The sequence below is a fragment of the Mus pahari genome, chromosome 5 (genome assembly GCF_900095145.1).
Source record: "Mus pahari chromosome 5, PAHARI_EIJ_v1.1, whole genome shotgun sequence".
In the NCBI taxonomy this organism is placed as follows: Eukaryota; Metazoa; Chordata; class Mammalia; order Rodentia; family Muridae; genus Mus; species Mus pahari.
In genome coordinates, this window is record NC_034594.1 from 139,160,029 (window position 1) to 139,185,761 (window position 25,733).

The 25,733-nt window shown below is 40.4% G+C and overlaps 1 protein-coding gene across 3 annotated transcripts; it reads right to left on the reverse strand.

The window, feature by feature from the left end:
* Nucleotides 1-647: 647 nt before the first annotated feature.
* Nucleotides 648-21,607, reverse strand: LOC110322196 (dimethylaniline monooxygenase [N-oxide-forming] 5-like). Of its 3 annotated transcripts, none has more exons than XM_021198766.2 (10): nucleotides 21,522-21,607; nucleotides 20,864-20,979; nucleotides 19,931-20,075; nucleotides 17,265-17,453; nucleotides 16,298-16,460; nucleotides 13,912-14,054; nucleotides 13,009-13,208; nucleotides 5,395-5,747; nucleotides 2,576-2,648; nucleotides 648-1,542 (listed from the first exon to the last, which is right to left on the reverse strand). In XM_021198766.2, exons 3-10 carry the CDS (start codon nucleotides 20,063-20,065, stop codon nucleotides 1,179-1,181), a joined length of 1,620 nt encoding a protein of 539 aa, XP_021054425.1. In that variant the 5' UTR covers nucleotides 20,066-20,075; nucleotides 20,864-20,979; nucleotides 21,522-21,607; the 3' UTR covers nucleotides 648-1,178. The 3 variants fall into 3 exon arrangements, with proteins under 3 accessions (XP_021054425.1, XP_029394045.1, XP_029394044.1); XM_029538185.1 differs by having other exon boundaries at nucleotides 20,864-20,936; nucleotides 21,522-21,602; XM_029538184.1 differs by having other exon boundaries at nucleotides 19,931-20,078; nucleotides 21,522-21,602.
* Nucleotides 21,608-25,733: the final 4,126 nt, after the last annotated feature.

A 25,733-nucleotide genomic window follows, 5' to 3' on the forward strand; every position in this document is an offset into this window, starting at 1 on the left:
AACTTTCCAAAAGTTGGTGGAATGAGAAGGCATTCGAGGTAAAGAAGCCTTCTGGTACTCCTGAACCTCCAACAGCAAGGAAGCCATTTATCCCACATAGGGAGAGAGTGGTCAGAAAGCCAGGTGAACTGACGGGGCAGCCAGCAGAGACTCGGAGTTGCTACTTAAATCTCCATTCCATCTTAACACAGCACAGCAATGACCTGTTTCTAAATACTGAGAGCTAAAGTATGTCATTGATAGCTGTACTGGCTAGTTTTGTGTCAGCTTGACACAGCTGGAGTTATCACAGAGAAAGGAGCTTCAGTTGGGGAAATGCCTCCACGAGATCCAGCTGTAAGGCATTTTCTCAATTAGTGATCAAGTGGGGAGGTCCCCTTGTGGGTGGTGCCATCTCTGAGCTGGTAGTCTTGGGTTCTATAAGAGAGCAGGCTGAGCAAGCCTGGGGAAGCAAGCCAGTAAAGAATATCCCTCCATGGCCTCTGCATCAGCTCCTGCTCCCTGACCTGCTTGAGTTCCAGTCCTGACTTTTTTCAGTGATGAACAGCAATGTGGAAATGTAAGCCAAATAAACCCTTTCCTCCCCAACTTGCTTCTTGGTCATGATGTTTGTGAAGGAATAGAAACCCTGATTAAGACAACAGCTCTGACATATACTCTGTTTTATTCTTTAGTTCTTTCTTTAAACATCATTATTTAAACAAAAAGTAATTTTATTGCTGCTAATCAGTTGAAACACAAAACATTCCGACTTAGATTTTTAAACTTAAACTTTCACGTCTTCACACAAGTTAACAGAATGAGTTGGAAGGAAAAAATGTAAGTGGAAAATAAATTCAGTGCGAAGTTAATATTTATAAATTCCCATAAATATAACCAACCTTGGTGGAACCCGTTACGGTCCACTTGGAGGCAAAAGTCTCTCCAGTTTTAAATCAGGTCTCAAGATGGTTTTAAACACAAGCTCTTCTTGTGCATTCAAAAATGCCTTATAAATGTTAATGCACACCTATCTTAAAGGACTCTAATACTTGTAAAGACTATCTAAACATTTCTGTAGCTATAGCAGTGTTAAATGAGATTGCTATATGCTACTGACTAAAGGCTTTGCAACAATCTACAATGAGTAGAAGAGCATGTTTTCCTTAATAAGAAGTTCATTCACTCATTTATGTTTATCATTGACAAATATAACTAAAGTATGTTAAACTTGGAACCAGAAATGCCAGGCCAAATAGTACCATCTTTATCCAAAAGAGACCTGGGGCAGAGTGACTCTTCTCACGAGTAATTCGGGTCTTCAATGGCTTGATGATCCTTTCTCTCTGAGTCAAGATGGCTTTCCGGGCCCCATCCCATTTCCCTGGACCTTGCAAACGGTATTGGTATGGGGTACAGGGCCCAAAGAAGACTTCCATGGCTAGCGTTGGATCTGACAGAAACAGGAGCAGGAGGTTGGGCTTCACCCCAGCCAGAGAGGCAATCTCATCCATGTACTCAATGTGGTCCACTTGGATTGTGTGCCTGGCTGTCTTCACATACCTTAACACAGAGACAGAATATGCAAGATTCAGCCTCCAGTACTGGGCAGGAGTTTTAACTATGTCTACCTTAGAGGTAAAGGAATTGAGAGTGAGCAAACTTCCCCGAGAAACCCAGCACCAGCCAGATGCTGAGTGGAGCTGAGGACATAGAATCCATGGTTTCATTCCCCCATGTACCCTCATTGCTTTTTGGCAATAGGATGTTGAATTGCAAAACACGTTCACAGTGATTGCTATCCTTTAAGACGCCTTTCTTAGAAGTGACTCTTTTGTTTTATCTATCTATCTATCTATCTATCTATCTATCTATCTATCTATCTATCCCCTCAGTATGTGTGTGCACATACGCACACATGTGTGTGCGCACATGTGCAGGCGTTTGCTGCCTGTGTGCATGCATCAGTGCTGCAGTGCCCATGTGTGGAGGAGGTCAGAGACAACCTTGTAGGAATTGGAACTTTCTATCAAGCCTGATGATGTGAGTTTGATTCTCAGGACACAAATAATGAAATGAGAGATTTTTTTTTTTAAATGAGAGATTTCAATGTAGCAAAACACTTAGCTCTTAGCTGCATGACGCGTAGATGGGATGGAGAACTTAGCTTCTAATCATCTCTGCATTTATTGTCAGCTAGAGATGAGTAATCAGAACCACTAGTGCTATGACCTCGAGTCTTCAAATGTACCATAGCCTCAAGCCACTAGCTGGTCAGTAAGAAATATGGCTGTGGTGAAACTCAGAGAGTATTGTCACTTTGGGGGAGTTGGTTAAGCTTCCATGGTGAGACCCTGGAAGAAACACCACTAAAGATGGAGTCTGAAGTGCTGGGTGCAGTTGCAGATTTAGTAAGAGTTGGAGAGGATAAATTCACACTCATTCACCACTGGACTGGTCCAGAGACCCAAGGGGTATACTTGGTGTGGAGAATGGAGAAGGGAGAGACAGACAGAAGGAACAGTTAGAATTCCACACTAAGAATCCTGCCATCTCTTTGAAGTTTCCAAATGCTTGCCACTCCATATTTATTTACCGTTTCTCCATGGCCTTTTTCCTTCGGTCCATGTCTGCCTTCATGACCTTCACTGAGGGTAATTTGCTCAGCCCTGGAAGAGAAAAATGCATCAGGATTTGAAAGAATAAGAAGGGCATGTGTAACTCAAAGACATGTTCAAAGTCCTTAGGCACCGGAGAAATGCAACATGCTATAGTTCAGGAGAACATACATCCATTCCTGATGGAAATACAGACTTGTAGAGCCAGTATGGAAATCAGTGTGGTGGTTCCTCAAAAACATGGGAACCAATCTACCTCAAGATCCGAGCTGTAGCACTCTTGGTATATCTCCAAAGGAGGTTTCATCTTACCACAGACACTTGCTCAGCCATGTTCACTGCTGCCTATTTATATCAGTCAGAAGCTGGAAACAACCTATATTTTCCTCAAAAGAATAATGAATACAGAAAATATAGTACATTTACCCAGTGAAGTATTACTCAACCATTAAAAGTTGAAATCATGGATTTTGCAGGTAAATGGACGAAACTAAGAAAAAAATGTATCCTGAGTGAGATAACTCAGACCCAGAAATACAAATATGGTATATATTCACTAATGTGTGGATATTCACTGTTAATGTAATGATAGTCCATAGAACCACAGAGGTTAAGTATAGAGAAACAGACTAGAGGGACCGATAGATCTTACTAGGAAAGAGAAATAAAACAGCTCTGAATAGAAGGCATGGTTATAATGGGAGGATCAAGTGGGGAGGGGGAGGAGAGCAGGAGATTGGAGGGGATTTGGAAAAGATAACTAAAAGTAAGTGTAATTGGAGGGGTCTTACAGAAGCCTAGTACAGTAGAATCTTCCCAAAATATATACACATATGAAGGAAATCTAAATGAAATTGCCTCCAAGTAATGTGGAAGACAGATCTCCAAACTGGCTATCTCTTGTCACCATGTGAAGTTTCTCGAGATGGGATTGGGTTGTATCTAATTGAGTTGTTGGCCAAAGGGTTCCCATGGCAATCCTTAAATAGCCCAGGTTTTTGCCAAGACTATTAGTTGTTCTCTACACATTGATGGCAAACCTCTATTGCTGAGGACAACTCCATGTAACTCATTGAACGTGGAGTCATGGAACTGGTGCCTACACAGAGCCATTACCACTATGTGCTAGCATTCATACAGAAAGGTATTCTGCATACACCCAAAGCAAAACATAAACACCAGTCCAGCTACAACCTGTGAGATCAACAACGGTGTCCTGCCTCCATGATGTGCTATGACAATGGTAGCACAAAGCTTGTGAGAGTCACCAACCAAGATCTGATTTGATTTAAGGCCCACACCGTGAAAGGGAACCCATACTCAACACTGCTTGGGTGACCAAGAATCTGAGACTAGATAGCTTGGGGACCTAGGTTAAAACGAAATGCTACTGTTCTAAAAATCAAATAAACAAACAAAAATATAGCAATAAAAATGACTCTTAATGACATCTTGCTATAATCATAGATATGACCATGGTCAGCCCTCATCAACAGAAGCTTCCTTCTGCAACAGTTGGAAGCAAATACAGAAGTTCACAGCCAGACAGTGTGCAGAGAGTGTGAGGTCTTGGACCACCATCCCCCAAAGGGATGTTTCCATCAAATGCATCTCCCTCCATCCCTCAAGTCTCAGGAAACCCTGTTGTAGAGGAGACAGAAAGAGTGTAATAGCCTTAGGGGACAAGGCACCAAGCAAACAGGCCCTCTAAATCAAGAAGATTGACACACAATAAACTCACAGAGACTGAGGCAGCATGCACAGGGACTGCACAGGTCTGCAGAAGATGGGGTCCAGGAGCCGAAAGGAGAAGTGGGCAAATACTCCATCCCTAACTCAGAAGCAATTTCCAATTAATAAGCACTTGAAAATGAAAATTTATTTGCCTCCAAGAGAGTCTCATTGTGCAAGCAAACTACTCTTAAGAGTAGGCTGCCTGCTCAGCAGAGGACGACTACTAACAGAAAACTAACCTGACAGCATCTTTGCAGGTTCCTTGTCTCTAAATGTCGTGACAGCACTTTCCTATTGTTTAAAATTATCATCATCATCATCATCATCATCATCATCATCATCATCATCATCTAGCGTTCCAAGACAGGGTTTCTCTGAGTAACAGCCCTGGCGGTCCTGGAACTCGCTTTGTTGGCCTCGAACTCAGAGATCCACCTGTGTCTGCCTCCCAAGTATTGAAATTAAAGGCATGCACCACCATGCCTGGTTTTTATTTTTTATTTTCAATGTTATTTATAAACTTTTTTCTTCTCTCCTTTTGCCCTATATATCCTTTGCATATATATTATAGGTTCCAGTTTAGTGTTTTTTATGGGTTTCCTTAGTATGTGGACTAATGGGTTTCCTTAGTATGTGAACTAATGGGTTTCCTTAGTATGTGAACTAATGGGATTCCTTAGTATGTGAACTAATGGGTTTCTGTTTCTTGTATGTTCTTTTGGGCTCTTTTCCTTTTATTTGTTTGTTTTGTCCAATTCTGATATGTTAGTTTCTGTTTTATCATTATATTAATTATATTATATTCCCTTAGAAGCCTGTTTGTTTTTCTAATAAGAGACATGAAGAAGAAGGTGGATCTAGATTGGAGGGAAGGTCAGGAGGAACTGTGAGGAGAAGAGGGAGAGCCAGCCATAAATCAGAATATATTATATAAGAAAAAAATCTATTTTCGATAAAAGGAAAAGGAGGACAGGTTTAATCATGAAGAGGAAACTAGTGTGAAGAGAAATGAGGGTTCACTTTAGGCGAACTGCCAGCCCGCTCACAGCCTTTGCATACAGACCTTTGAACACCCGCACAGCCCAGCGAGACTGAAGTTCTGCAATAGGTAGGATGATGCCCAAGGGCTGGATGAGCCCAATGACAGCCAGCGTTGGCTTCTCCAGGTCTGGAGGGAACATCAGCTTATACAGGGACACTTCATTGTCAGTAACTGCAATCAGACGCTCAAGGAATGGAAAAGAAAAGCTGTATCCCGTAGCAAAGATGACAACGTCAATATTCTCCTCCACCGTGCCATCATCAAAATGGACATCTGTTCCTGTGAACTCCTTCACGTTAGGCTTCACCTGGACTTTTCCGGAGATGATATGATTTGGAAGGTCATCACTGACGGTGGGGTGCTGGCTCAGTGGTCTGTGTATGAAAATAAAAGTCTAAGCAAGTCTAAGAAAGAGAAAGCAAGGTGTGGGAGAAGGGATTGAAGCTAGCAACTCCCCTTGTCAGTTATGTCTGCAAACACAGTGTGTGTGTGTGTGTGTGTGTGTGTGTGTGTGTGTGTGTGCACGCGCACACACACATATATGCACAGGTGTGCATGAATACACAAGCAGGGAGAGGTCAGAGAAGGACGTAAGGCATCTCACTTTATCATGAGCTCTTATTCCCTTGAGATAAGGTCTTTTACTGAACCTAAAGTTTAAAGTTTTGGCTAGGGTTCCTGGCCATTGAGCTACTGGATCTACCTGCCTATGCCTTCCAAATGTGGGATTCAAGATGTGACCATACTTGGCTTTAAACTATTTTCTTAAAAAAATTTATTATTATTATATGTAAGCACACTGTAGCTGTCTTTAGACACACCAGAAAAGGGCATCAGATCTCATTATGGATGGTTGTGAGCCACCATATGGTTGCTGGGATTTGAACTCAGGACCTTCAGAAGAGCAGTTTGTGTTCTTACCCACTGAGCCATCTCACCAGCCCCCTAAACTTTACTTTTTTTTCTTAACATGAATTTTGAACATTCAAACTCAGGTCTTCATGCTTGCACATCAAGCGCTCTTATGTACTGATCCATCCCCTCCCTCCTGGAGTGTATTCTGTACTCTGACTAGTGGCTGTCTCAGTTCTACTTTTCTTCAAGTATTTTGTGCCATATTTTATCTTGAAAAAATATGCATGTATTGTATCATTCATTCAGATATTCCTCATTCATTTTGTTATAAAATATTTGCACTTTTTAGATTTTAGGAAAAATTATGTTGGACTTTTGAAAACAAGTCATAGGCTATTTTCAGTTTTCCTCCTTTCTGTCTTTGGACTAGATAATTGTTGCTTGTAGGGGGATTAAAGTCTAAAATAGATACAGGAAGCATCTACAGCATGGGTAGCCACAGGGTTGTCTGACATCCCAGCACCTGCTCAGGGAGTGGTTAAATAGCTCAAGTGTTGCCTTGAGTAACTGAGCCCCAGGCATTGCACCCATTCTCCAGAGAGGAATTGTGACAGGGAGAGAGCAGAGACTACACATGCTGACTGTGACCCTCTTCTGGGTACGTAGTAGTCTCCTCAGAATAATATTCAAGGAAGTCCCATTGGAGGAAGCAATGTCACCTGACCACACTGTCCAGCCAATCTTCTGCTCCAGGACAGAAGAGGTTACCTAATAAACTGAGAAAAGCTCTTTTATAGAGGTAAAAATTGGACTGAAAATAAAATAGAGAAGTGATTTACTATGATTATAAATAAAAATATAGTCAGATCAGTATAAAGGAAGAGTAAATAGTTATGTGCTACATTCAAGGTTTTGGTAAAAACTAACCCATCAAATATATGAGAGTGGTGTTTTAAAATTGCATTGGAACTGCAAGATTGTCACTTAGTGACCTTACAGCCATTACAATGTAGCCTGTTGCTCATGCGTGTGGTGATGCTGGTGTAAAGCAGGCTACTTAGTGTCTGCCTGCCAGGTGAGAGCCAACAAGCACAATTATGCACAGTATGCAACAGCCAGAAATGATGGTAACTAGCTTCCATGTGTTTCCTTTACTATATAAACACCTAGTGTTATTTCTGCTTATGAATAAAAACATGACTGTCATCAGTATGCTGCATTACACCAGCAGCCTGTGTATGAGAGTGTGTCTTATGTTTGGTGTGAGAACATCTACGGGATAGAGTGAAGAACAAAGAGTGTAGGACTTACCTGGTTTTCACTCAGCCTGAGGGCTTAGGGCTTCTGATTAGTATGTGTTGCTAGATCTCCCCCTTACAATCATGGGCAAAGAAACTCCTAAGTGATTAAATACTAATTTTTCACTCTTGAGACAGGTGAGCCTATCTTTATCTAGCTTTTAAAAATAGATTATAAGAGGAAACATGGACAGGTGTGAATTATTTTTAAATTTAAATCTTTGCATAGTAAAGCAGTGTCTCAAGCTAAATAAATGAGAAAATACGATTAGAAGAAATGTAGTATGCATTATTTAAAAGTAGATTGGCTTCTGTAATATTTCAAGAGTACCATGGAAAAGCACATGTGTTTTAATTAAGAAGGATCTTGATCATTCAGTGTTTAATTCCAACAGTTTTATGTATTTTCTGAAGTGACACTGTAGCCGCTATTTAGCTCATATAAATTCCCTCATCACTCTCAGAGTGTATGAAGGTGAAATACATTCAGGGATGTTTCTGTTCACTAGCACGTACACCACACAGCACCAGAGGGAATGAACTGTAACTTGCTTGCTTTAATCCATCCTTACATGCATTTATCCTTCTTCTTTCCATCAATTCATCTGTCTATCTACCCACTCACCCATCCACCTACCCCTTACCCACCCTTTCATCCATCCATCTGTCCACCCACCCATCCTTCCTTCTGTCCATTTATCTGTCTGTCCACCTACCCACCCACTCATGTACCTACCCCCATACCCATCCATCCACCCACCCACCCATGCATCCATCTACCCCTCACCCACCTGTTCATCCATCCATGTCCACCCATCCTTCCTTCTGTCCATTTATCTGTCTGTCTACCTACCCACCCAATCATGTATCTACCCTCATACCCATCCATCCATCCATCCATCCATCCATCCACCCACCCACCCACACATCTATCTACCCCTCACCCTCCTGTTCATCCATCCATCTGTCCACCCATCCTTCCTTCCATCCATTTGTCTGCCTGTCTGTCCATCCACTCACTTATTCACCTACCTACCTCCATACCCATCCATCCCTTCCTTCCTTCCTTCCTTCCTTCCTTCCTTCCTTCCTTCCTTCCTTCCCCTCTTCTATCTATTTGTCTGTCTGCTCACCCACCCACCCACCTACCACCATCCATCCACCATCCACCCACCCACCCAGCCAGCCAGTCACCATCCATTAATCCATTCATCCACTCACCATTTCTTCCTTCTTTCCTTCATCCTTTCTTATTTCTTTTTGTGTCTTTACTTCTTTTCTTATCCACCTCTATAAACATCTAATCATACACAGATATTTATATGTCTCTCATCACCTTTCTCCTTTTTCTTCCTCTATACTACTGAGTTACTAGCTCTGATTGTTCTCTGTTGTGGATGCAAACTCAAAGACTTTCTTTTCTTCTTATGGAGTTAGGATCCTGAGGTTGATACATTTTCTAGCAGAATCTGAAGATTCCATTGCAGTGTAGTCTCCAATGCTGTACATGTGTTGATCAACAAAAGCCAGAGTTTGTTTCCTTTCTGCTACTTATCCTTTGTAAGTGGAGTCATATTGGTACAATTTACATAAGGGTTTTGTCTAAGGGTTGAACTGGAGATACTCAAAAAAAAAAAAAAAAAAAAACCCAAGAGTAACTGGGTAGAATTCTGAAGTAAGACATATATAAATCAGGCTCGCATGTTCAAAGAATATATTAGAGGAGATCACTGGAGGCTGTACTGTGTCCTGGTGGAACAACATAAGGGATGACCCAGTTAGCAGGTTGGGCTGTGAAGTTTGTAGATGAGTTAAAGAAATTAACTTAAGGATGGGGTTTTAGTGTTCTGGGTAAAGGCCTAAAGGCCTTTATAAATGCCAGAGGGTCTTCAAGACCTAATCGCAGGCTAACCTGCAGGAGTCAAGACACATGGCTGGTCATATATAGTTCCTTCAGGCAGAGAAAACCGTGGAATTGAGAGCCTTGCATGAAGAGTGTCTGTGTGCATTTGTGCTGTCGGTACTGCTTCCGGGAGTCAGCAGCCCCCTCTCAATCGGGAAAACCTTTTCTTCTGGTCCTTATTTAAGTGTTGAGTGTCTTCTATATTCTAATTTTTCATCTTTCTAGAAAGCATTTTTCTGCTATCTTCTTTGGCTGTTAATTGGGAAATGATATTTTTAATCACCAAAGAATAATTCTTTGTAGCCTTGAGTCTCTTTAAGATTGCTTTGTGTTTTTATGCAAGATGACTTCTCTTCTCCACTCAGCTTTCCTAACACCTGCCCTGAATTTCCAATACATTGTGTCTGGATTCTGGCTATTGACATAAAGAAGTTTCCTTTTGACACTTTCTACAGGCCATCTTTAGTGACTGCAGGCACCTTGAGTGGCTGTTCTGTATGTGGCACAGGTAAATGGGCCAACTCTGTGGACTAAAATCCTAGCAAACATCCCTGTTCTTGGCTGAGCTATCTAGAGAAAGCTTTTGTCTCCTTCTTGGGCACAGTGGCCTCAGCCAGGATTCAGTTTATTCTTCACCATCTCCACTTCCTCAGCACCAGATAGGGCACTGCTTCAGGAAGAGCTGATGTTGCCTTTTTAGCAGAAACAAACATCAGATCTTCCCAGGATGCACCAGTGTTTTTACCTTTGGGATCCTTAAAATTGATCCTTATCAGACCTATGGAGAAGAAAGACTCATATACTGTTCGAAGCCTTAGTGGATCCTTTTGCCTCTCAGCCCTAGACATTTAAAAATGTAGTCTTATTATATGAGTCCTAAATCCTTATTCTTAGTATATACTTGAAAGGAATAAACTCACTGCCATCAAGACATATCTGCCCTCCTTGTTCATTGTCTCACTCATGGTAACTGAAAAATAAAGAAAGAACCTAAGTGTTGATGCACAGACCAATGAGTAAGAAACTATGAAATATATCTGTCTGTCTGTCTGTCTGTCTGTCTGATCTATGACTATGATGCATACATACAGCGAGATGTTATCCAGTCTTAGAATTGGGTGATAGAATACATGTCTAGTAGGTGTAAGAGCCTAAGTTCAAGGGGCCAATGTCAAGTAGTACATGGTCAGCGCAAAGTGGAGTTGACGCTTTTTAAAACATCACAACATTGGGTGTGTTTGGGGTATGTGGATCTGGCAAAAATTTGGGAAGGAGTAGATATCATCAAAATATATTATAGAGAATTCTTTTAAAAACAAATAAAAATTGATTAAAAAAAAGAAATAGTGCCAGTTGTCACAGTGTAATAAGCCTAAAAAATAGTATGCTATGTAAAATATGTCAGATACTGAAAAGGAGTATATTACTTACACGCTGTGTGAAAAAGTTAGAAGAATAGAGATTACAATGCATGTTAGCAGGTCTTAGGGGTGGAGGAAAACATGAAGAGATATAGGTCAAAGGATTCAAAGTTGCAAGTGTGCAAAAGGAACAAGTTACGGTTCCAGTTCACAGCACGGGGACTATAACCAACAACACTATCGCATGAAGAATTTACATGCTTTTGCCAAAAGGTCTAGGTGAGATCATGACTGTTTTGATTTGCCTCACCATGGTGACAACTTTACTGTGTGTGCATAACAGAGCATACTTGACTCCTTAAAATTACACAATTGTCTCAAAAATGGACAGAATCTAAATTTTGGCCCACGTTCCATTCATATGCAGGCTGGCTTCTGCCTCATTGTGATCCTCTTGCTGACTCCATCACGGGTGCCTGGTTTGCTTTTGTTCCTTCCTTTGTAACCAGCCCTAGCTACAAGAGCAATTTGCCTGAGAATCCTCCTACAGCCTTTTTGTCTGGATGACTTTTCATGGTGGCTCCTCCTCACCCTTTAAGTCTTAACTTAAACATCACTCCTTAGAATTGCTTCCTCCACCATCCTACTAGTGGATCTACCCCTAGACAGTCTATGTCACATCCTAATCCAGTTTTTCCATTATTCGAATGATGTTCTATAGATTTAAAATGCATTCATCATAGACTGTAACATTTTCATCCACAGCATAAGAAAGGGTCACTAAATATATTTTAGTGAACAAATCAATACATATCACATTCTCTTCTCACTTCTGATGAAACATGTGCGGGGATGAGGTAGTCCATAAGTACTAGCAATGTAGGGATGAAGACCTGAGTTCCATCTCCAGCACCTCCATCAACCTGGGCACTGAAGTGAGTACCTGCCATCCCAGCTATGAAAAGAAGAATACAAGAGAGTCCTGGGAGATGCTGCTTGTCTGGTCCAACTGAATTGGTGTGCACCATATTCAATGACAGATCTTGTCTCCAATAATTAGGTGGAGAGCAATTTCACAGGATGCCTGACATCAAGTTCTGGCTTCCACATGCACTTACACACAAATATGCATGTACAGCACACACACACACACACACACACACACACACACACACACCCTTGGAGACAATAAGTATTTATATAAGAACAATAATATTTGATGTCTTATCTGTTTACCTTTACTACAACAATATATAAGCCTGGGTAATTTATAACAAATATACATCACTTATTGATTTAGATGAGCTATGGAGAGTCAGTGTCAAAGAGTCACATCTATTCAGTACCTTCTTGCTGCTGGGGACGCTGCATAGTCTGAAGTGGTATGAGAAACCACATGGGAAGACAGAGCAAGGTCTCTAACTCAGTTATCTCTTCCTCTTCTTATAAAACCCTGAGCTCTCATATGGGCCTCATCCTCATGATGTCATCTAATCTCAGTTACCCTTGATGGCACCACCTCAACATAACTTTGAAATATGAATTTGAGGATAAGTATCTCATAAACAAATTCTGGGGCACCTAGCTTGTTTGAATATTTCTTTATTATACTTACTTATTTTTTTCTTATCTTTACTTAGCCCTGATCCTATTCTATCTTTTGCTTGTTAACTAGAAGCTACCAACATTTTTTGAATCAAGAAAGTTTCATGGATTGAGACCTAGAATTGTAGGGGTACTCTTAAAGTGGGAGGATTCCTAGGTGGGCCCCCTTCCGTGAGAACTTCACTGATACTTCTACCCCATCCTCAATGAATGAAATTCATTCTATCCCAACCTGACTATTTCTAATTTGGACCTAGATGCGCCCCTCTCTGATAACCACCATGGCATCTCACATTGCTCTTGCACGAACTTATGTCTGTGCCTTCTCTAACCTATACAGTTATCATCTATTGAAGGGAGGAGCATCCTACTGCCTTTTGTCTGAATTTTCAATGTACAGCAATCAAGTCTGAACTGATTGATGACTGGATGAGAATATTCAAGTTGTGCCAAGAAGCACACGCACATTTGCACACTGTAATGTATAGCATACAATTTTGAGTGCTTTTTAAGGGCATGAGATCAATCAGGAACCAAAAGTTGGACTTGTCTTCAAAGCAAAAAAGCTTACATATCCCACATACATGATTACCCACATCAAGCCCTCTGTCACCTGTGCTGTGGCTGCAGACCATAATGTGCATGGTTGAATCTTGAGTTCAGAGTCTTCTCTAGGTACTTATTGACTGCTTCCGTGGTTAATATCTTCTGGAGAAAGCTATGGAACCGAGTGAAAAATGAACTATCCATGGGATAGCCATTATTCCAAACACGGTGTAAAATCCACGATCCTCGTCTGGTGCTGAGGAATACCTACAAGGCAGAATTACACAGAAGACAGAGGAATGTTTACACATTGTACTGTTAAAGTGCTAACCATTACCACTGAAGAATAAGACAGGGTGGTGTACAGTGACCACCATGCGGTGCTTAGTCAGAACTTTTACTGAGCCCTGGTGGGAGGAGGGAACTGCTTATACGACACCAAACTTATTAATGAAAACTAAAAACTATGTATTTCACTTATCCACTTGTGACTAAAGTATCATACTAAAAATACTCCTGGATATTGGCATAGCTGTACTTCGTATGTAAATAAGTATTTGAATTCATTAGTTAAATGCCATATTAATTGCTTGAAAAAAATCTATATTGTTTCCTCTGAAATAAATTCATGGAAAATGTCTTACTAGGTGAAAGTAACCCAGACTCAAATACCACATTTTCTCCCTCATGTGCAGATCCTACCAAGAAAAATCAGATTAGTTTTGGAGTCTCGTGCTTTACCTATCTAGCAACCTACACATAGGTCCCTTGCTAAGTTGTTTTCATGCCTGTTCCCACTGTTAGCATAAGGGGTTTATTTTATACTCATTTTCAGAACGGATTTAAACATCCTGAGGGTGGGCCCTTAGATTGTTCCACATTTCTTTTCTGGCTAAACATGCATTCATGGTGACACCTGGAAGTGCACAGGACCCCACTGGGAGAGTCCAATTAGTGATCGAAAACAAACCTGTTTTGCTACACGACCAAGCTCCACCGCAATGTCCACACCAGAATTCCCAATGCCAACCACTATGATTCTCTTTCCTACATAATCCTCAGGACTTTTGTATTCACGGCTGTGGAAATAACAGCCTTCAAACTTCTCGATGCCTGTGGTGGAAGAGAATAATTTGTCATTCTGAGGAGAACTTTCACATCTTGACACAGGAAAGCAAGCTATGTTCTGAATGACCCGAAATACCAAGAAATGAAATCTGCATTAGCTGAAGATCACACTGTTCTGAAATGTCCTTTAGGAGAGCTCAGGGAACAGAGGACTAAGCTCAGAATTAGAGTCCATGGGTTCCAAATACAGACTAGTGATCTTATAAAGTATTTACGAAATAATAGAGCTATCTGTCTTGACTGTGCATAAAGGAAAGGTGTTACATCAGCACCAGGACCTGATGCTATTCACTATTGTATTACTTTCACAGTTCTAAGAAAAACCACAAAGCAAGGCATTGGGTGTTGCACTGTTTTACAATTCTCTAGGATTTGGACATCTTCATTTCACTGGTTTCTTCTCAGCTTTATGTACCTGGTACCAGTACCTGATGCTGTACTTGGCTTAGCTGCATGCTTCGTAAAACCCCAATCTGTCTGAAATTGCCAGGCTGCTCCCCATGACCTTGTTTATGTTTCTCTATAGGGAGTGCCTCTTTTCCAAGAAACATCAACCAGAGGTTGATACAATAGCTCACTGGGTAATCTTTAGATTATTTCATACTTAGAAATGACTTTCCTAAATATATTGCATTATAACATTCAAAAATCCAGGTACTGTCATTTTACAGATATTTGTGTTGGTGTGCAAAAAAAGATTATTTTTATTTGTTTAATCCACTCAGAATTTTGAGTAGCCATTTAAGGTGACCTTATTTACTTTGTCTTCATTGTTCACACCATAGAAAGAACTTGAAATATAAAATAGTTTCTAATTGATTCCTGGTGGTAATTTGATGGAAATAGAGGGCAAGTGGGTCAAGAGTAATGGGGGGGGATCAGTTAGGGGAGATCCGGAGCTAAACCCCTTGAGATGGGTACCATTTTATCACACAGCACTACAAGGGAGCAATAAACTGCTCGTTTTTTAAAAAACTTTTTTATTAGATATTTTCTTCATTCAAATACTATCCCAAAAATCCCCTATACCCTCCCCCTTCCCTTCTCCCCTACCCACCTAATCCCACTTCTTGGCCCTGGTGTTCCCCTGTACTGGGGCATACAAAGTTTGCAAGACCAAGGGGCCTCTCTTCCCAATGATGGCTGAATGCGCCATCTTCTGCTACATATGCACTAGAGACATGAGCTCTTGGGGTACTGATTAGTTCATATTGTTGTTCCACCTATAGGGTTGTAGACCACTTCAGCTCCTTGGGTAATTTCTCTAGCTCCTCCATTGGGGGCCCCATGGTTTTATTAGCCAATAGATATAGAAGGGAGAAATCTATGGTCCCCACACCCAGACTTCAGGTGAGTACTGCTCAGTACCAGAAACAAGCTCCTTCAATTGGTTATCCATACCAAGTTGCAGCCCTTTAACTATATATATATGTGTGTGTGATTGATATGAATGACTTATGTATTATGTATATCAGTAATAATTAAAGAAAAAGGCCATAACTTTGAGAGGAAACGAAGAAGGGTACATAGAAGTAGTTGGAATGATGAAAGGGGAAAATAAATAATTATATTTTACATAAATATTAAAAATAAACTCATGATAAATAAATATGCTGAAGTTCCTTCCCCATATGTTAAGATTTCTAAATTTATGGATTTACCAGCTGTTTGCTTGTCATTTGTCTTTGTGCTTCATTATTATTATTAATTTCACTTTTTCTGCAATAGACTGAGATCAAATAAATGGATGAAACTAAAACCATTTGAATGTGGGCTGACTTTAGTTATTAATAAAAGACGAATAAATATTATTAGAAGCTATATGCAGAATAGGATCCTTTGGGTTGCCATCTGCACCTAGGAGCTCAGGCTGTTTTACAGCCCTCTGTATACAGGTCCTGTCGGGAGAGAGCTGGTCTCTCAGGAGTGCTCCCAGGGGAAACAAGGAAAGGGGATAACATTTGAAATGTAAATAAAGCAAATATCTAATAAACACTTTTTTAAAAAAGCTGTATGCAGTGACAAGAAGCAAAAAAAGTGTGGGTCATTGTGTCTGCCTGCTTTTGTAGTCAATGATTTCTATTTTCCTGTTAACAGAGGATGAACACTTTGCTACTGAGGGATACCAGGGATAATTCACTGAAGCGTAATGAAACTTAATAACATTTATGCCTACTCCTTTTTGCCCGTAAGTCATTTGAAAAATGTGGCTCATCTTCAGGACATACCTGGAAAGGACTTGAGTGGCAGGNGGGGGTCTGTGTGATGGCCGCTGCAGACCAGAACCCCATCAAAGACTAGGTTCTCCAGTTTCCCATCTGCCTCCACAACAACATCCCATTGTCCATGGACGTGGAAGTCTGGACGCTTTTTCACGCTCCTCACTGTGGTCTGAGAATAAGGGCAGAAACACAGGTGACTCTCTTCAGAGTTCCTTCTGAGTCCTCCTCTTCAGGTCCCACAGATCCTTACAGGACACTTATCTAAGGCATTCACACCAATATAGTGCCTGGTCCTCCCACAGAAGGATTACTACTGAGGACACTTTCAATATTTAGGGATATTTAAATAGAAACAATTGAGGCTTTGTGGAATACTGGGGTGACTGAATCCACAGCATTAACGTCCTCCTAGGACGACTACCATATGCAGGGAGAGAATATTCTTCATTTTCCTTCTTCAGCACAGCCTTGTCCCCTTGCTTCAGCCCTGTGTTTTGAATTTTAAAAAGTTAAAACAGCATCATGGAATGAAAATGGGTTAGTCTGTTTGAGTTGTGGTGCTGATCATAGATAGGTAGAAGGTAGGTAGGAAATAAATAAATTTTCTTTGTATGATATGAACCTTCTTTTTGTTCTATAAGAAACCTGATTTGGCTCGATCACTATTGCTATTATTCTAAGTTCACAAGCATTTGGATTTATGTCTTACAAAGAGGGCTGTGCCACTGCAATGCACTATCAGAATAGGTTCTGATGAGCAAAGTCTTCCAGCCTCAAGGTAAACTGTCAAAATATTTCAATCTATGATGGTTTTCTGATGTAGGAAGCTTCCTGATAACCTCTTCTTTATCTAGGAAAATCAGAAGGTGCTGGAAATAACTCTTGCATGTCCACAGGTAAGTATATTTGTCCACATGCATGTGAGTACGTGCGCGCGCGCGCACACACACACACACACACTGCAAATTTTCACCTGAAATCGGATGTAATCCAGAAGACTGAAGCGCTCAGCATACATCCTGAAGTAGTCCATGAGTTTGCTGTTGTGCATGTAGTTGGGAAAGTGGTCAGGGATGGGAAAATCACTGAAGCACATCATCTCCTTGGAAGTGTTGATGGTCACAGATCTGTAGATGCTAGGCATTTTCTCTGAAGCATTCTTCTGCAAGAGAAAACCCCTCAATACAACGAACATTGTAATTATAAGGGAATAAAATATTTTAAAGCGTCTTCAGGTATTAAAAAAGTAGGACATTGCTTTTTATAGATTGTCAAACATCTGCTAATGTTTATCCCCCCCAACCCCCACATTTTCTAGAGTGCAAAACAAACAAACAAACAAACAAACAAAAAACCTCTTACATATTACATTGAATCAACAACAAATCTTGTGCCTGACCCCTCAATCAGAAAGGTGGATGTCAGAAAAGAGAATAATGTTTTTAAAATGACAGAAAAGAAATGATTGCCTAGATTTCAAAGTCCAGTAACAATTCCCTTAAAAATGTGCATGGAGAATGTTTGAAATAAGTAACAGCTGAGCAACTACTGGCCATGAAGGCCACACCAAGTGTGAAGGGCTGACACATTCCCAGACATGACCCGTTCCTGCAATCGCCACACTCCATGTTTAGATGGGACTTATGTAGCTTTACGCACCAGCTCTGACAGATAGCTAATTTAATAATAATAGTAATACCAAGACTATGTAATGTAAGGTAAACATTTTCATTTTCTAAAGCAACAAGATTTTTTTATATATTAGTAAAAGGAACTACCAATTAAAATATGTAGTAACCACAACTTTATAAGCATATCAGCAAACATTTGTGTATATGATAGGACTGCTAAGAGAAATGTAATAGGCATCAACATGTATGAAAAATTATATCATATTTTAAATGAGACAAGTTGTTACACTCTCATGAATCTTGATACAGGTTGACATAGTATCATATTTATCTTATTACTGAGAATCTTTGAAATTAGGCACATTTGTTTAACCTTTCTGGTCTATTCTCAATATAGCAACATGGTCCTTCTGCAACTTAAGGATGCTGCTCTTTTCTGCAATCTCAGTATCTGTCAAGTCCTTACTACTGTCTAGACCCACTGACAAAACCCAGCCTCCCACATCCCTCAGTCCCACAGTCTAGTGCTCTTTCCTTAGTCACTACAAGCCAGCCACACGAGCTTTCTGAGTCTCCCTACCATGCTAGGCATGATCCCAAAATTTCTCCTAAACTGCTTTTCCCAGGTAATCTCTGAAGATGGCTTTTTAGTTTTGAAATCTTTATACCCAAATCACTTTATGTTGAAGTTGTCTGTGACCTTTTACTTGAATTATCTTTTCAACCCTCAGCTCCTGCTGTTCTTTTTGAAATATCTTCACTGATATTAACTATACTATTTATTTCATTTTCTTTCTCTCTTATTAGTGTTGAAGCTCCTTAACACTGAGGATTTTGCATTCATACTTAGTATATTCATCAACTATAAAGATCCTGTGTACAAAGTATGTATTCAAAAAGATTTAGCTCTTGAATTAAACAAGAAACTGCATGGATATTGATAATTAACATGGGAATGTTAAGGCAGTCCTTGGAGAAACCCCACAGCTTGCAGAGAGGTATTTGAATCATGTTGGTACTTTGTGGGAAGGCGGTTGGGAGTGAGTAGGAACCCTTCCTGGACACTCTATTGTTTCAGGGGGCACAAAGGGGAGAACCCTGTCTGACAAAGTTGTTCCTTTGTCAGAACAACTGCTGTACATGAGAATGACGAGATCTCATGGTTTAGTTGTTGCTATGTATCTTGAATGGGGCTAAAATCCAAGACCAATAGAAGAAACTTAATGCATTGAAAAAGATCTCCACAATGTCACAAGACTGCCCTTGATTAGTGATCAGAATGATTCTGTAGGATTAGCAGAACTGGAAAGTATTGACCGTGACTCCTGGATTTCATGAGCATGTCTAATAATTGATAGGCAAATCACCAAAGAAGATGGCTACTTGGAAACTTGAGTCTATTCAGCATTTAGCACCATGTTTCCATCCTTCAAGGCACTACATCTCTTGCTACTTAGAAATAAAAAATATCGATTGCCTGTAAAACACACATGTGCATGTACACACACACACACACACACACACACACACACACACACACGCACGCACACACACAGATCTATAAACCTCTACTGTGCCCTGGGACATTTAAGAAAGAACAGCATGCAGATGTAACCTCAGGACAGAAGATCAAATTACATAGTAGAGGGTCACCAATGGATCACCATCCAATCCTACAGCCAAAATCTATAGTGCTCCTAACTTTGAATAACAGCACATCTCAACAATTAAGAAAAAAATCATAGCCACCACTCCCTTACTAATGTCTAATATTTGTGATGGTCACAAGGGCTTTCAGCTGCCTTGAATACTCTTCCAAGCTTCATTCCTCATCCAAAGTTGACATAGATCTCCAGATTTCCTCCCTCAGTGACTTAAGAACAAAGAGCTTGGTCACTAAATGACCCTGACTGTGGGGTTGGCTTTATGTTTCCTTTATCGGAATCGGGTAAATTGTTACGGCTACTTTACAAAAGAGTACTGAAAATCAAATAAAATGCAAATATACTTGAAATTTCCACAGGCCTCCAATGTCATCACTTCTTTCGAAGCAGGTGGGCTCCAGGTCTTCATCCAAGCAGCACTTGATGGCTCCCAGGCCACTGATCCCAGCTCCAATCACAGCTATCCGCTTCTTGGCCATGGTGCTACCGCTGCTTGATAAGCATGGAGAACTCTCACTACCATTTCCAATCCATTAAAACTAGATTGATTTGTCACAAAGACCTATTGTTTGTCTTTTTATTAGTCTTACTAGCAGTGAAGCTACAGTACACACACACACACACAAAATGTACACATGTCTGCTTCTTCTGCCTACAAAATTTTATTTGCAGTCAACCAGAGAAACACAGATATGTAGTTCTAAATGCAATAGCATTATACCATGTGTATAGGCAGGCAGCACAGGGGAGGCAGAGGAAATGCAAGAGATGCAAAATTAGCTGGATATAAAAGTAGGAAGGTATGGGGTGTGCGTGCGTGTGTGTGTGTGTGTGTGTGTGTGTGTTGGGTATGGTTCTTGTGTAGAGTGTGCATGTGTTGACATTCCAAAATGAAGAAAACCTAAATGATGATTAGAAAAATGAAGAAAAAAATCCAGCATGGGTGTGCAGAGCTAGAAAATGTCTGCTTCAATATGACAGGGACTGAAGTAGGTCCATTGTGTGACAAAACTGTGGGCTTGCGTGACCTTTAACGGCATGCTGGGGTAGAAGGCATCTGAGGAGAAAACAATACTGGTAAAAGTAGGTAGTGAGCAATAATTACGCTCCTCAAATACTTATAGAAGTAAAGTTAATTGCATGTGATATATTCTTCTCTTTTTAAATAGCATTATGAAAGCTAAGAGATATAGTTGGGAAAATTATAGAAACTATCATTCAGAGTTATGACATCAACATTTAATATTTCAGAGCCATCGACTCATTCATTTACTTACCCTTTTTATATAGTATTCCAAGGGTGGATTGACCCAAACTGTAGACTAGGCACTGTGATTGCTGCAGAGGCCACTAAAGAAGATATCACACAGTCTTTGAACTCAGAGGCTCAAGCCTAGAGGAAGGGAGATGCAAAGGAAGGGGAGACACTGCATGGTGGCGAATGTTAAGACAGGAGCATAGCATTTCAGTCTCACTGAACCACCTTCAAGACTGCTACATCGTGGTCTTTTCTGGTGAAAATGCCCTTTGCTGCAAATACTGGTCCCACTTATCCTCCTGTTTTTCTTCCTGTGTTAGCTGTCCTCTGAGTAGGCTGGGCATCGGTAATTAAGCCCTTCCTTCTCCGTAACCATAGCGACTTGTGTAGACCTCATTACAGTTACAACACACCTTTATTGCAGTTCTGTCTTACTGTGGCTGAGCAATAAACTCTTTGCAACATTTGAGATTTATTAGATGCCATAGCTGAAATCTAATAAATGTCTATGGGCTGAAAAGAGTGAGCAAATTAATTTCTTAACCTCCCTTTTAAGATTGCTTCCATGGTTAGAAAGTATTATGCCATCCATTATAATCAGATAAAATATATTAATGACTATCTCAAACTTCACCTACACAGAACTGAATATTGTATGGAAAAGTGAAGGTACCAACCCTTGGGAAGGAGGAAACTGAAGTTTAGTTTGGACTTCTTGATGAAGGTAGAGATGTCGTTCTTCCCATGCTCTTGAAGATGAACCCAAATTACACAGCAACTTGAAGTCTTTTATAGCTGATGGAATTGACTAATGTTTAATCCCTTCCCACGACTCCTCTAATTTGGATTAAAAAAATGTCATGGACATATTAGGGAAGGGACTGTATCTAATGGTGGTATTTATAGTTATCAACTGACACTGGTCTAAACTACATCTAATGTTAATTGACACACTGTAAAGATGATCTAATGAAATAGTTTTTGTCAGCCAGGGAAAGCATAATAAAAATTGGGACATATAAGCAATGTTGTTATTTAACTGGCCATAGTCCAAATGTTTCTTTTTGTCACTTTAAATAGTTTTGTACTAAGAAAATATGGTCCACACATTAATGTTCACTTCTTAATACTTCTAGTTTAACTTTTTTAAAACCAAACAGCTTGGAAAGTACAAGCAATATGCTAAAAAATAAATTAAAAACTCACTGTTCTCAATTTATTAAGTGTCAAAACACATATGATAAAAATTAAATATCTTCTGAGCTAAGAAGATACTCATGATTATACCCCGGAGCCCTCTGAAAGGTGGGGGATTCTGTATGATAAGGAACCCTAGTGTGGTCTTCAGGAACCCTGCCTTGTCTCCCTTCCCTCTGGCCTTTACAGGCTCTGCACACGGGCATCGACAACCTTCGCCCTTTTGTCGGTCACCACATTTTTAGTACCTGACAGTGGAATGGAGCTGTTGTAACGGGGATGTTGTCTTTGTTTTCCAGCTTCTGACAGTGTCCTAAGTTCTGGGCTGAGGAAATGCCTTTGTCCCCCATGTACGTTGACCGATTACAGGAAGTAAGGATGAGAAGGGATACTCAGGTCTTCATACTGATGGGAAACCATTCTCAACACATGGCTGATAGAACATTACCTGCGAAAGAAGACAGAGAAAGACCCGGATGCTCAGAAGGATTTTGGACACACTTTAATTTTTACCAAGTAGCAGTGGGCGTTCCATTTATGTAAACACTAACCCAGTGACTGCCCTTAGTATTTCCTGTTAGTGTTTCAGAAGTTGCAGAATGCTGAAGAAATCATACATTTATCCAATTTAATGAAAGCCTCAAATGAACTTCTTGTTCCTCTAAAATACTCTGCTTTCCTCTTTCCCTAACCCTGTTCATTTAACTTTCTTTATATTGTTGATGAGCTACATCCAAGCATATGAAAGCACATACTCTCCAGCCCTGTGGGCTTCTCTCCCTCGAGGACAGGCAAACATCATCCTCACACTACTGGTTCACCCTCATGTTTGACACCACCCTTTTCGGCTGTTGATATGAAAGGGAATCAAGAAACAAACACCCAACTGCAATAACAAACACATTTCCCTAAAATGTTCACAAACCACTTGTTTCTGCCACATAGAGCACAATACCTGATCTTAACTCAAAGGCTGTTAAATTATACCATAAATTCCTTGGTATGACAGATAGATTAGTTTCTCTGTGCCTACAAAATGATGGATGATTGCATTGTCTCCTGTGATTTTCTTTTCAAACCTGGATTAGGTTTTATCTTTTTGGTGATGGTTCACATACGAAGATACAAAGATAAACTTGTCTTCATCTCTCCCCTCAGCTTGCTGTCTGACTTGTCGGGCAGAAGTGAGTTAGAGGTTTGTACTGAAGAAGAGAAGCTGTCAATCAAGAGTTTAATTTTGCAAGAAGTACTGAAAGAAAGAAATAGCTTGGTAGTGCAGATTTCCTTTAAGCCCTGTCACCACGCCTACTGTGTCATTGCGACTTCTGCTCTCTGCTCCCAGTTCAGGCCACCGCTGCTTGACCCCTCCCACACTTGGGAAAGTCTGTGAGATCGCGCTCTGCTCACCCTCTCTGATATTTCTGGGTCTGGATTATGCTTTCTTTCTCTTTCTTTTGGAAAACTTCTGTCTTTCTCTCTGAGTCTCTCTAGATCTCTTTTCCCAGAGGATGAGATCTCAAGGTTTAGACTCAGTGTCTTTTACCTATACTGTAAGGACACAGGAGGACAGGTAAGATGAGAAGGCATCACTCTAAACAAAAATACGACAGAATGGCTGGTTCTTACTAAGAAGAAATGGCCCAGTGTTTAGTGCTCTCAAAAATGAGCATTCAGTAGACCTTCAGCATGAATTTCCCCCACATCATGAACTTGGAGTTTCAAGACTCCTCGAGGGAAACAATCTCCATTGAAGGAACTAGGGAATGATTCATTATCGCAGAGCAGTATCCAAGTCTTAGCATGTTGGGCCTGGCATTTCAGGGTGGTCCACATGCTGGGATAGACCCACAGATCACATTCTGGCTCCTCATCTGTGACCTTCCCTTCTGTCCCTTGTACACCATGTAGAGATCTGCCCAGACACCTTGCTGCATTCTTGGTTCAGCTCAAACTTGAGGGCACTTTTTCCTTCACTCAGAAAGAAGCTCATCACCTCCCACCTCTATCCAACCTGGGTTTGTTGAGAACGTTGATTGAAGGAGCTAAGGGGTATCTCTTTTCAGATCAGCTTTTCGGTATCTCAAACGTATAGAAAAATCTGGGAGATAATAGAAGGCAGAGCCTCACTTGCTTATACAGAAAACGGAGTTAGAGGATTCTGAGTTTCATGAATCCCTTCAGCCCCTTGTGATGTTTGGGAGGGTCCTGTGTCTGCCTGCTCACCTAGGCCAGTTGCATTAACCTTCAAGAACCCTATGTCTTCACTCACCTGCAGTAAGCATTTAATTGTATTAAAAGAATGTGTCTTGAAGCTATAATATTAAAGAACTTTCTATTCAGGCCTGCCTATCATAGTATGTTTTATTCCTTTCTTCTGTCTTTTGTTCTTTCTTCCTCTTTTTGTGCTAATAAGAACTATGACAAGAAAATGATTGTTTCTTACTCATAACCAGGTTTTCCTTCCTCTATGCATTTAAGTTTTTTTTTTTCTTAGTTGCAAGTGTTATGAGTCTTCTTTATGTTTTTGAAAGCTGGTCACATGCCAGACTTCACCCAGAGATGGCTGTGGCTCTCACTGCAAATAGTTCCCCTAAGAACAGACTGAGGACCTTTTACTGAGTGGTAATGGGAAGGAGGAAGTACCTTAAGCAAATTCTAACTGTGTACTGAAATGAAAGCATTTCTCTGTTTTTTTCACAGGACGTGGTTTTGGGTATGGTCTGTTAACTACTAATATACCAGACTTATAATCTACAAAGGAGGTGGTAGGCACGAGCACCCATTAAAAAAATGATAAATCTGGCATATCTACCATATATTTGTTCTAAATTCACTCACCTGCATTTAATCTATGGGCTAACACTGGCACAAAGCCTGTGTCAGAAGGTTTGAGGCACAGATAGTTTGTGGTGATCCACTGAGACACATAGTACTGGATCATGTTCTAGTTCGTGGTCCTCACTTGGTCCTTTGCTCTTAGCATGTTGTGGTATGTAGCTGTTTACCTGAGCTCTAGTACATAGTTTTTTAGAGTTTACCAATCCAGCTCAGTGAAATGTTCCATTGTAAAAAGGACATGCAGCTTCAAATAGAATATTGCCAAAAGATCTGTGCTTGAAAATAATATTAATGATATAGTCACAGGACTCTGTCATATCCAATGGAAATCATCTGCCCCATTAAGAGACACAAAGGTAATGTTGAACACATTAAATTTTCCCAGTACCCCTGTTTGATCATTGTGAAGAGATGCTGAGGCGCCATATAGCAGTATATCTGGCTCTTGGAACCTTCCTAAAGCTACTTGAGTATAAGTTCTTCCTTATGCTTAAATTTCTGGTGTAGAAACGTGTGGCTTCTAACAGAAAGTGTTCAACTGTGATCCATGGGTCAAATCCAGTCTTCAAAGCAAAGAATAGATTTTGCTTTCTAAATAGATGTGGTGAAAAGAATATTTCATGACACTTAGAACTGTGTTCAGCAGGTATTGGTAATGTTTTATTGGAACTTCCCAAAGGTTCTGTTTAACTTATATTGTATAGCTGTTTATGAACTACAAGAGGAGAGGTGAATATTTGTATAGCGACCTCATGTCTTGAAATTCTAAAGTATTTAATGTAGGGGGAGTTTCCTGATGGTTTCCCTAATAATTGTTGATTGGCTAATAAAGATGGCAGAAGCTAATTGTTGGG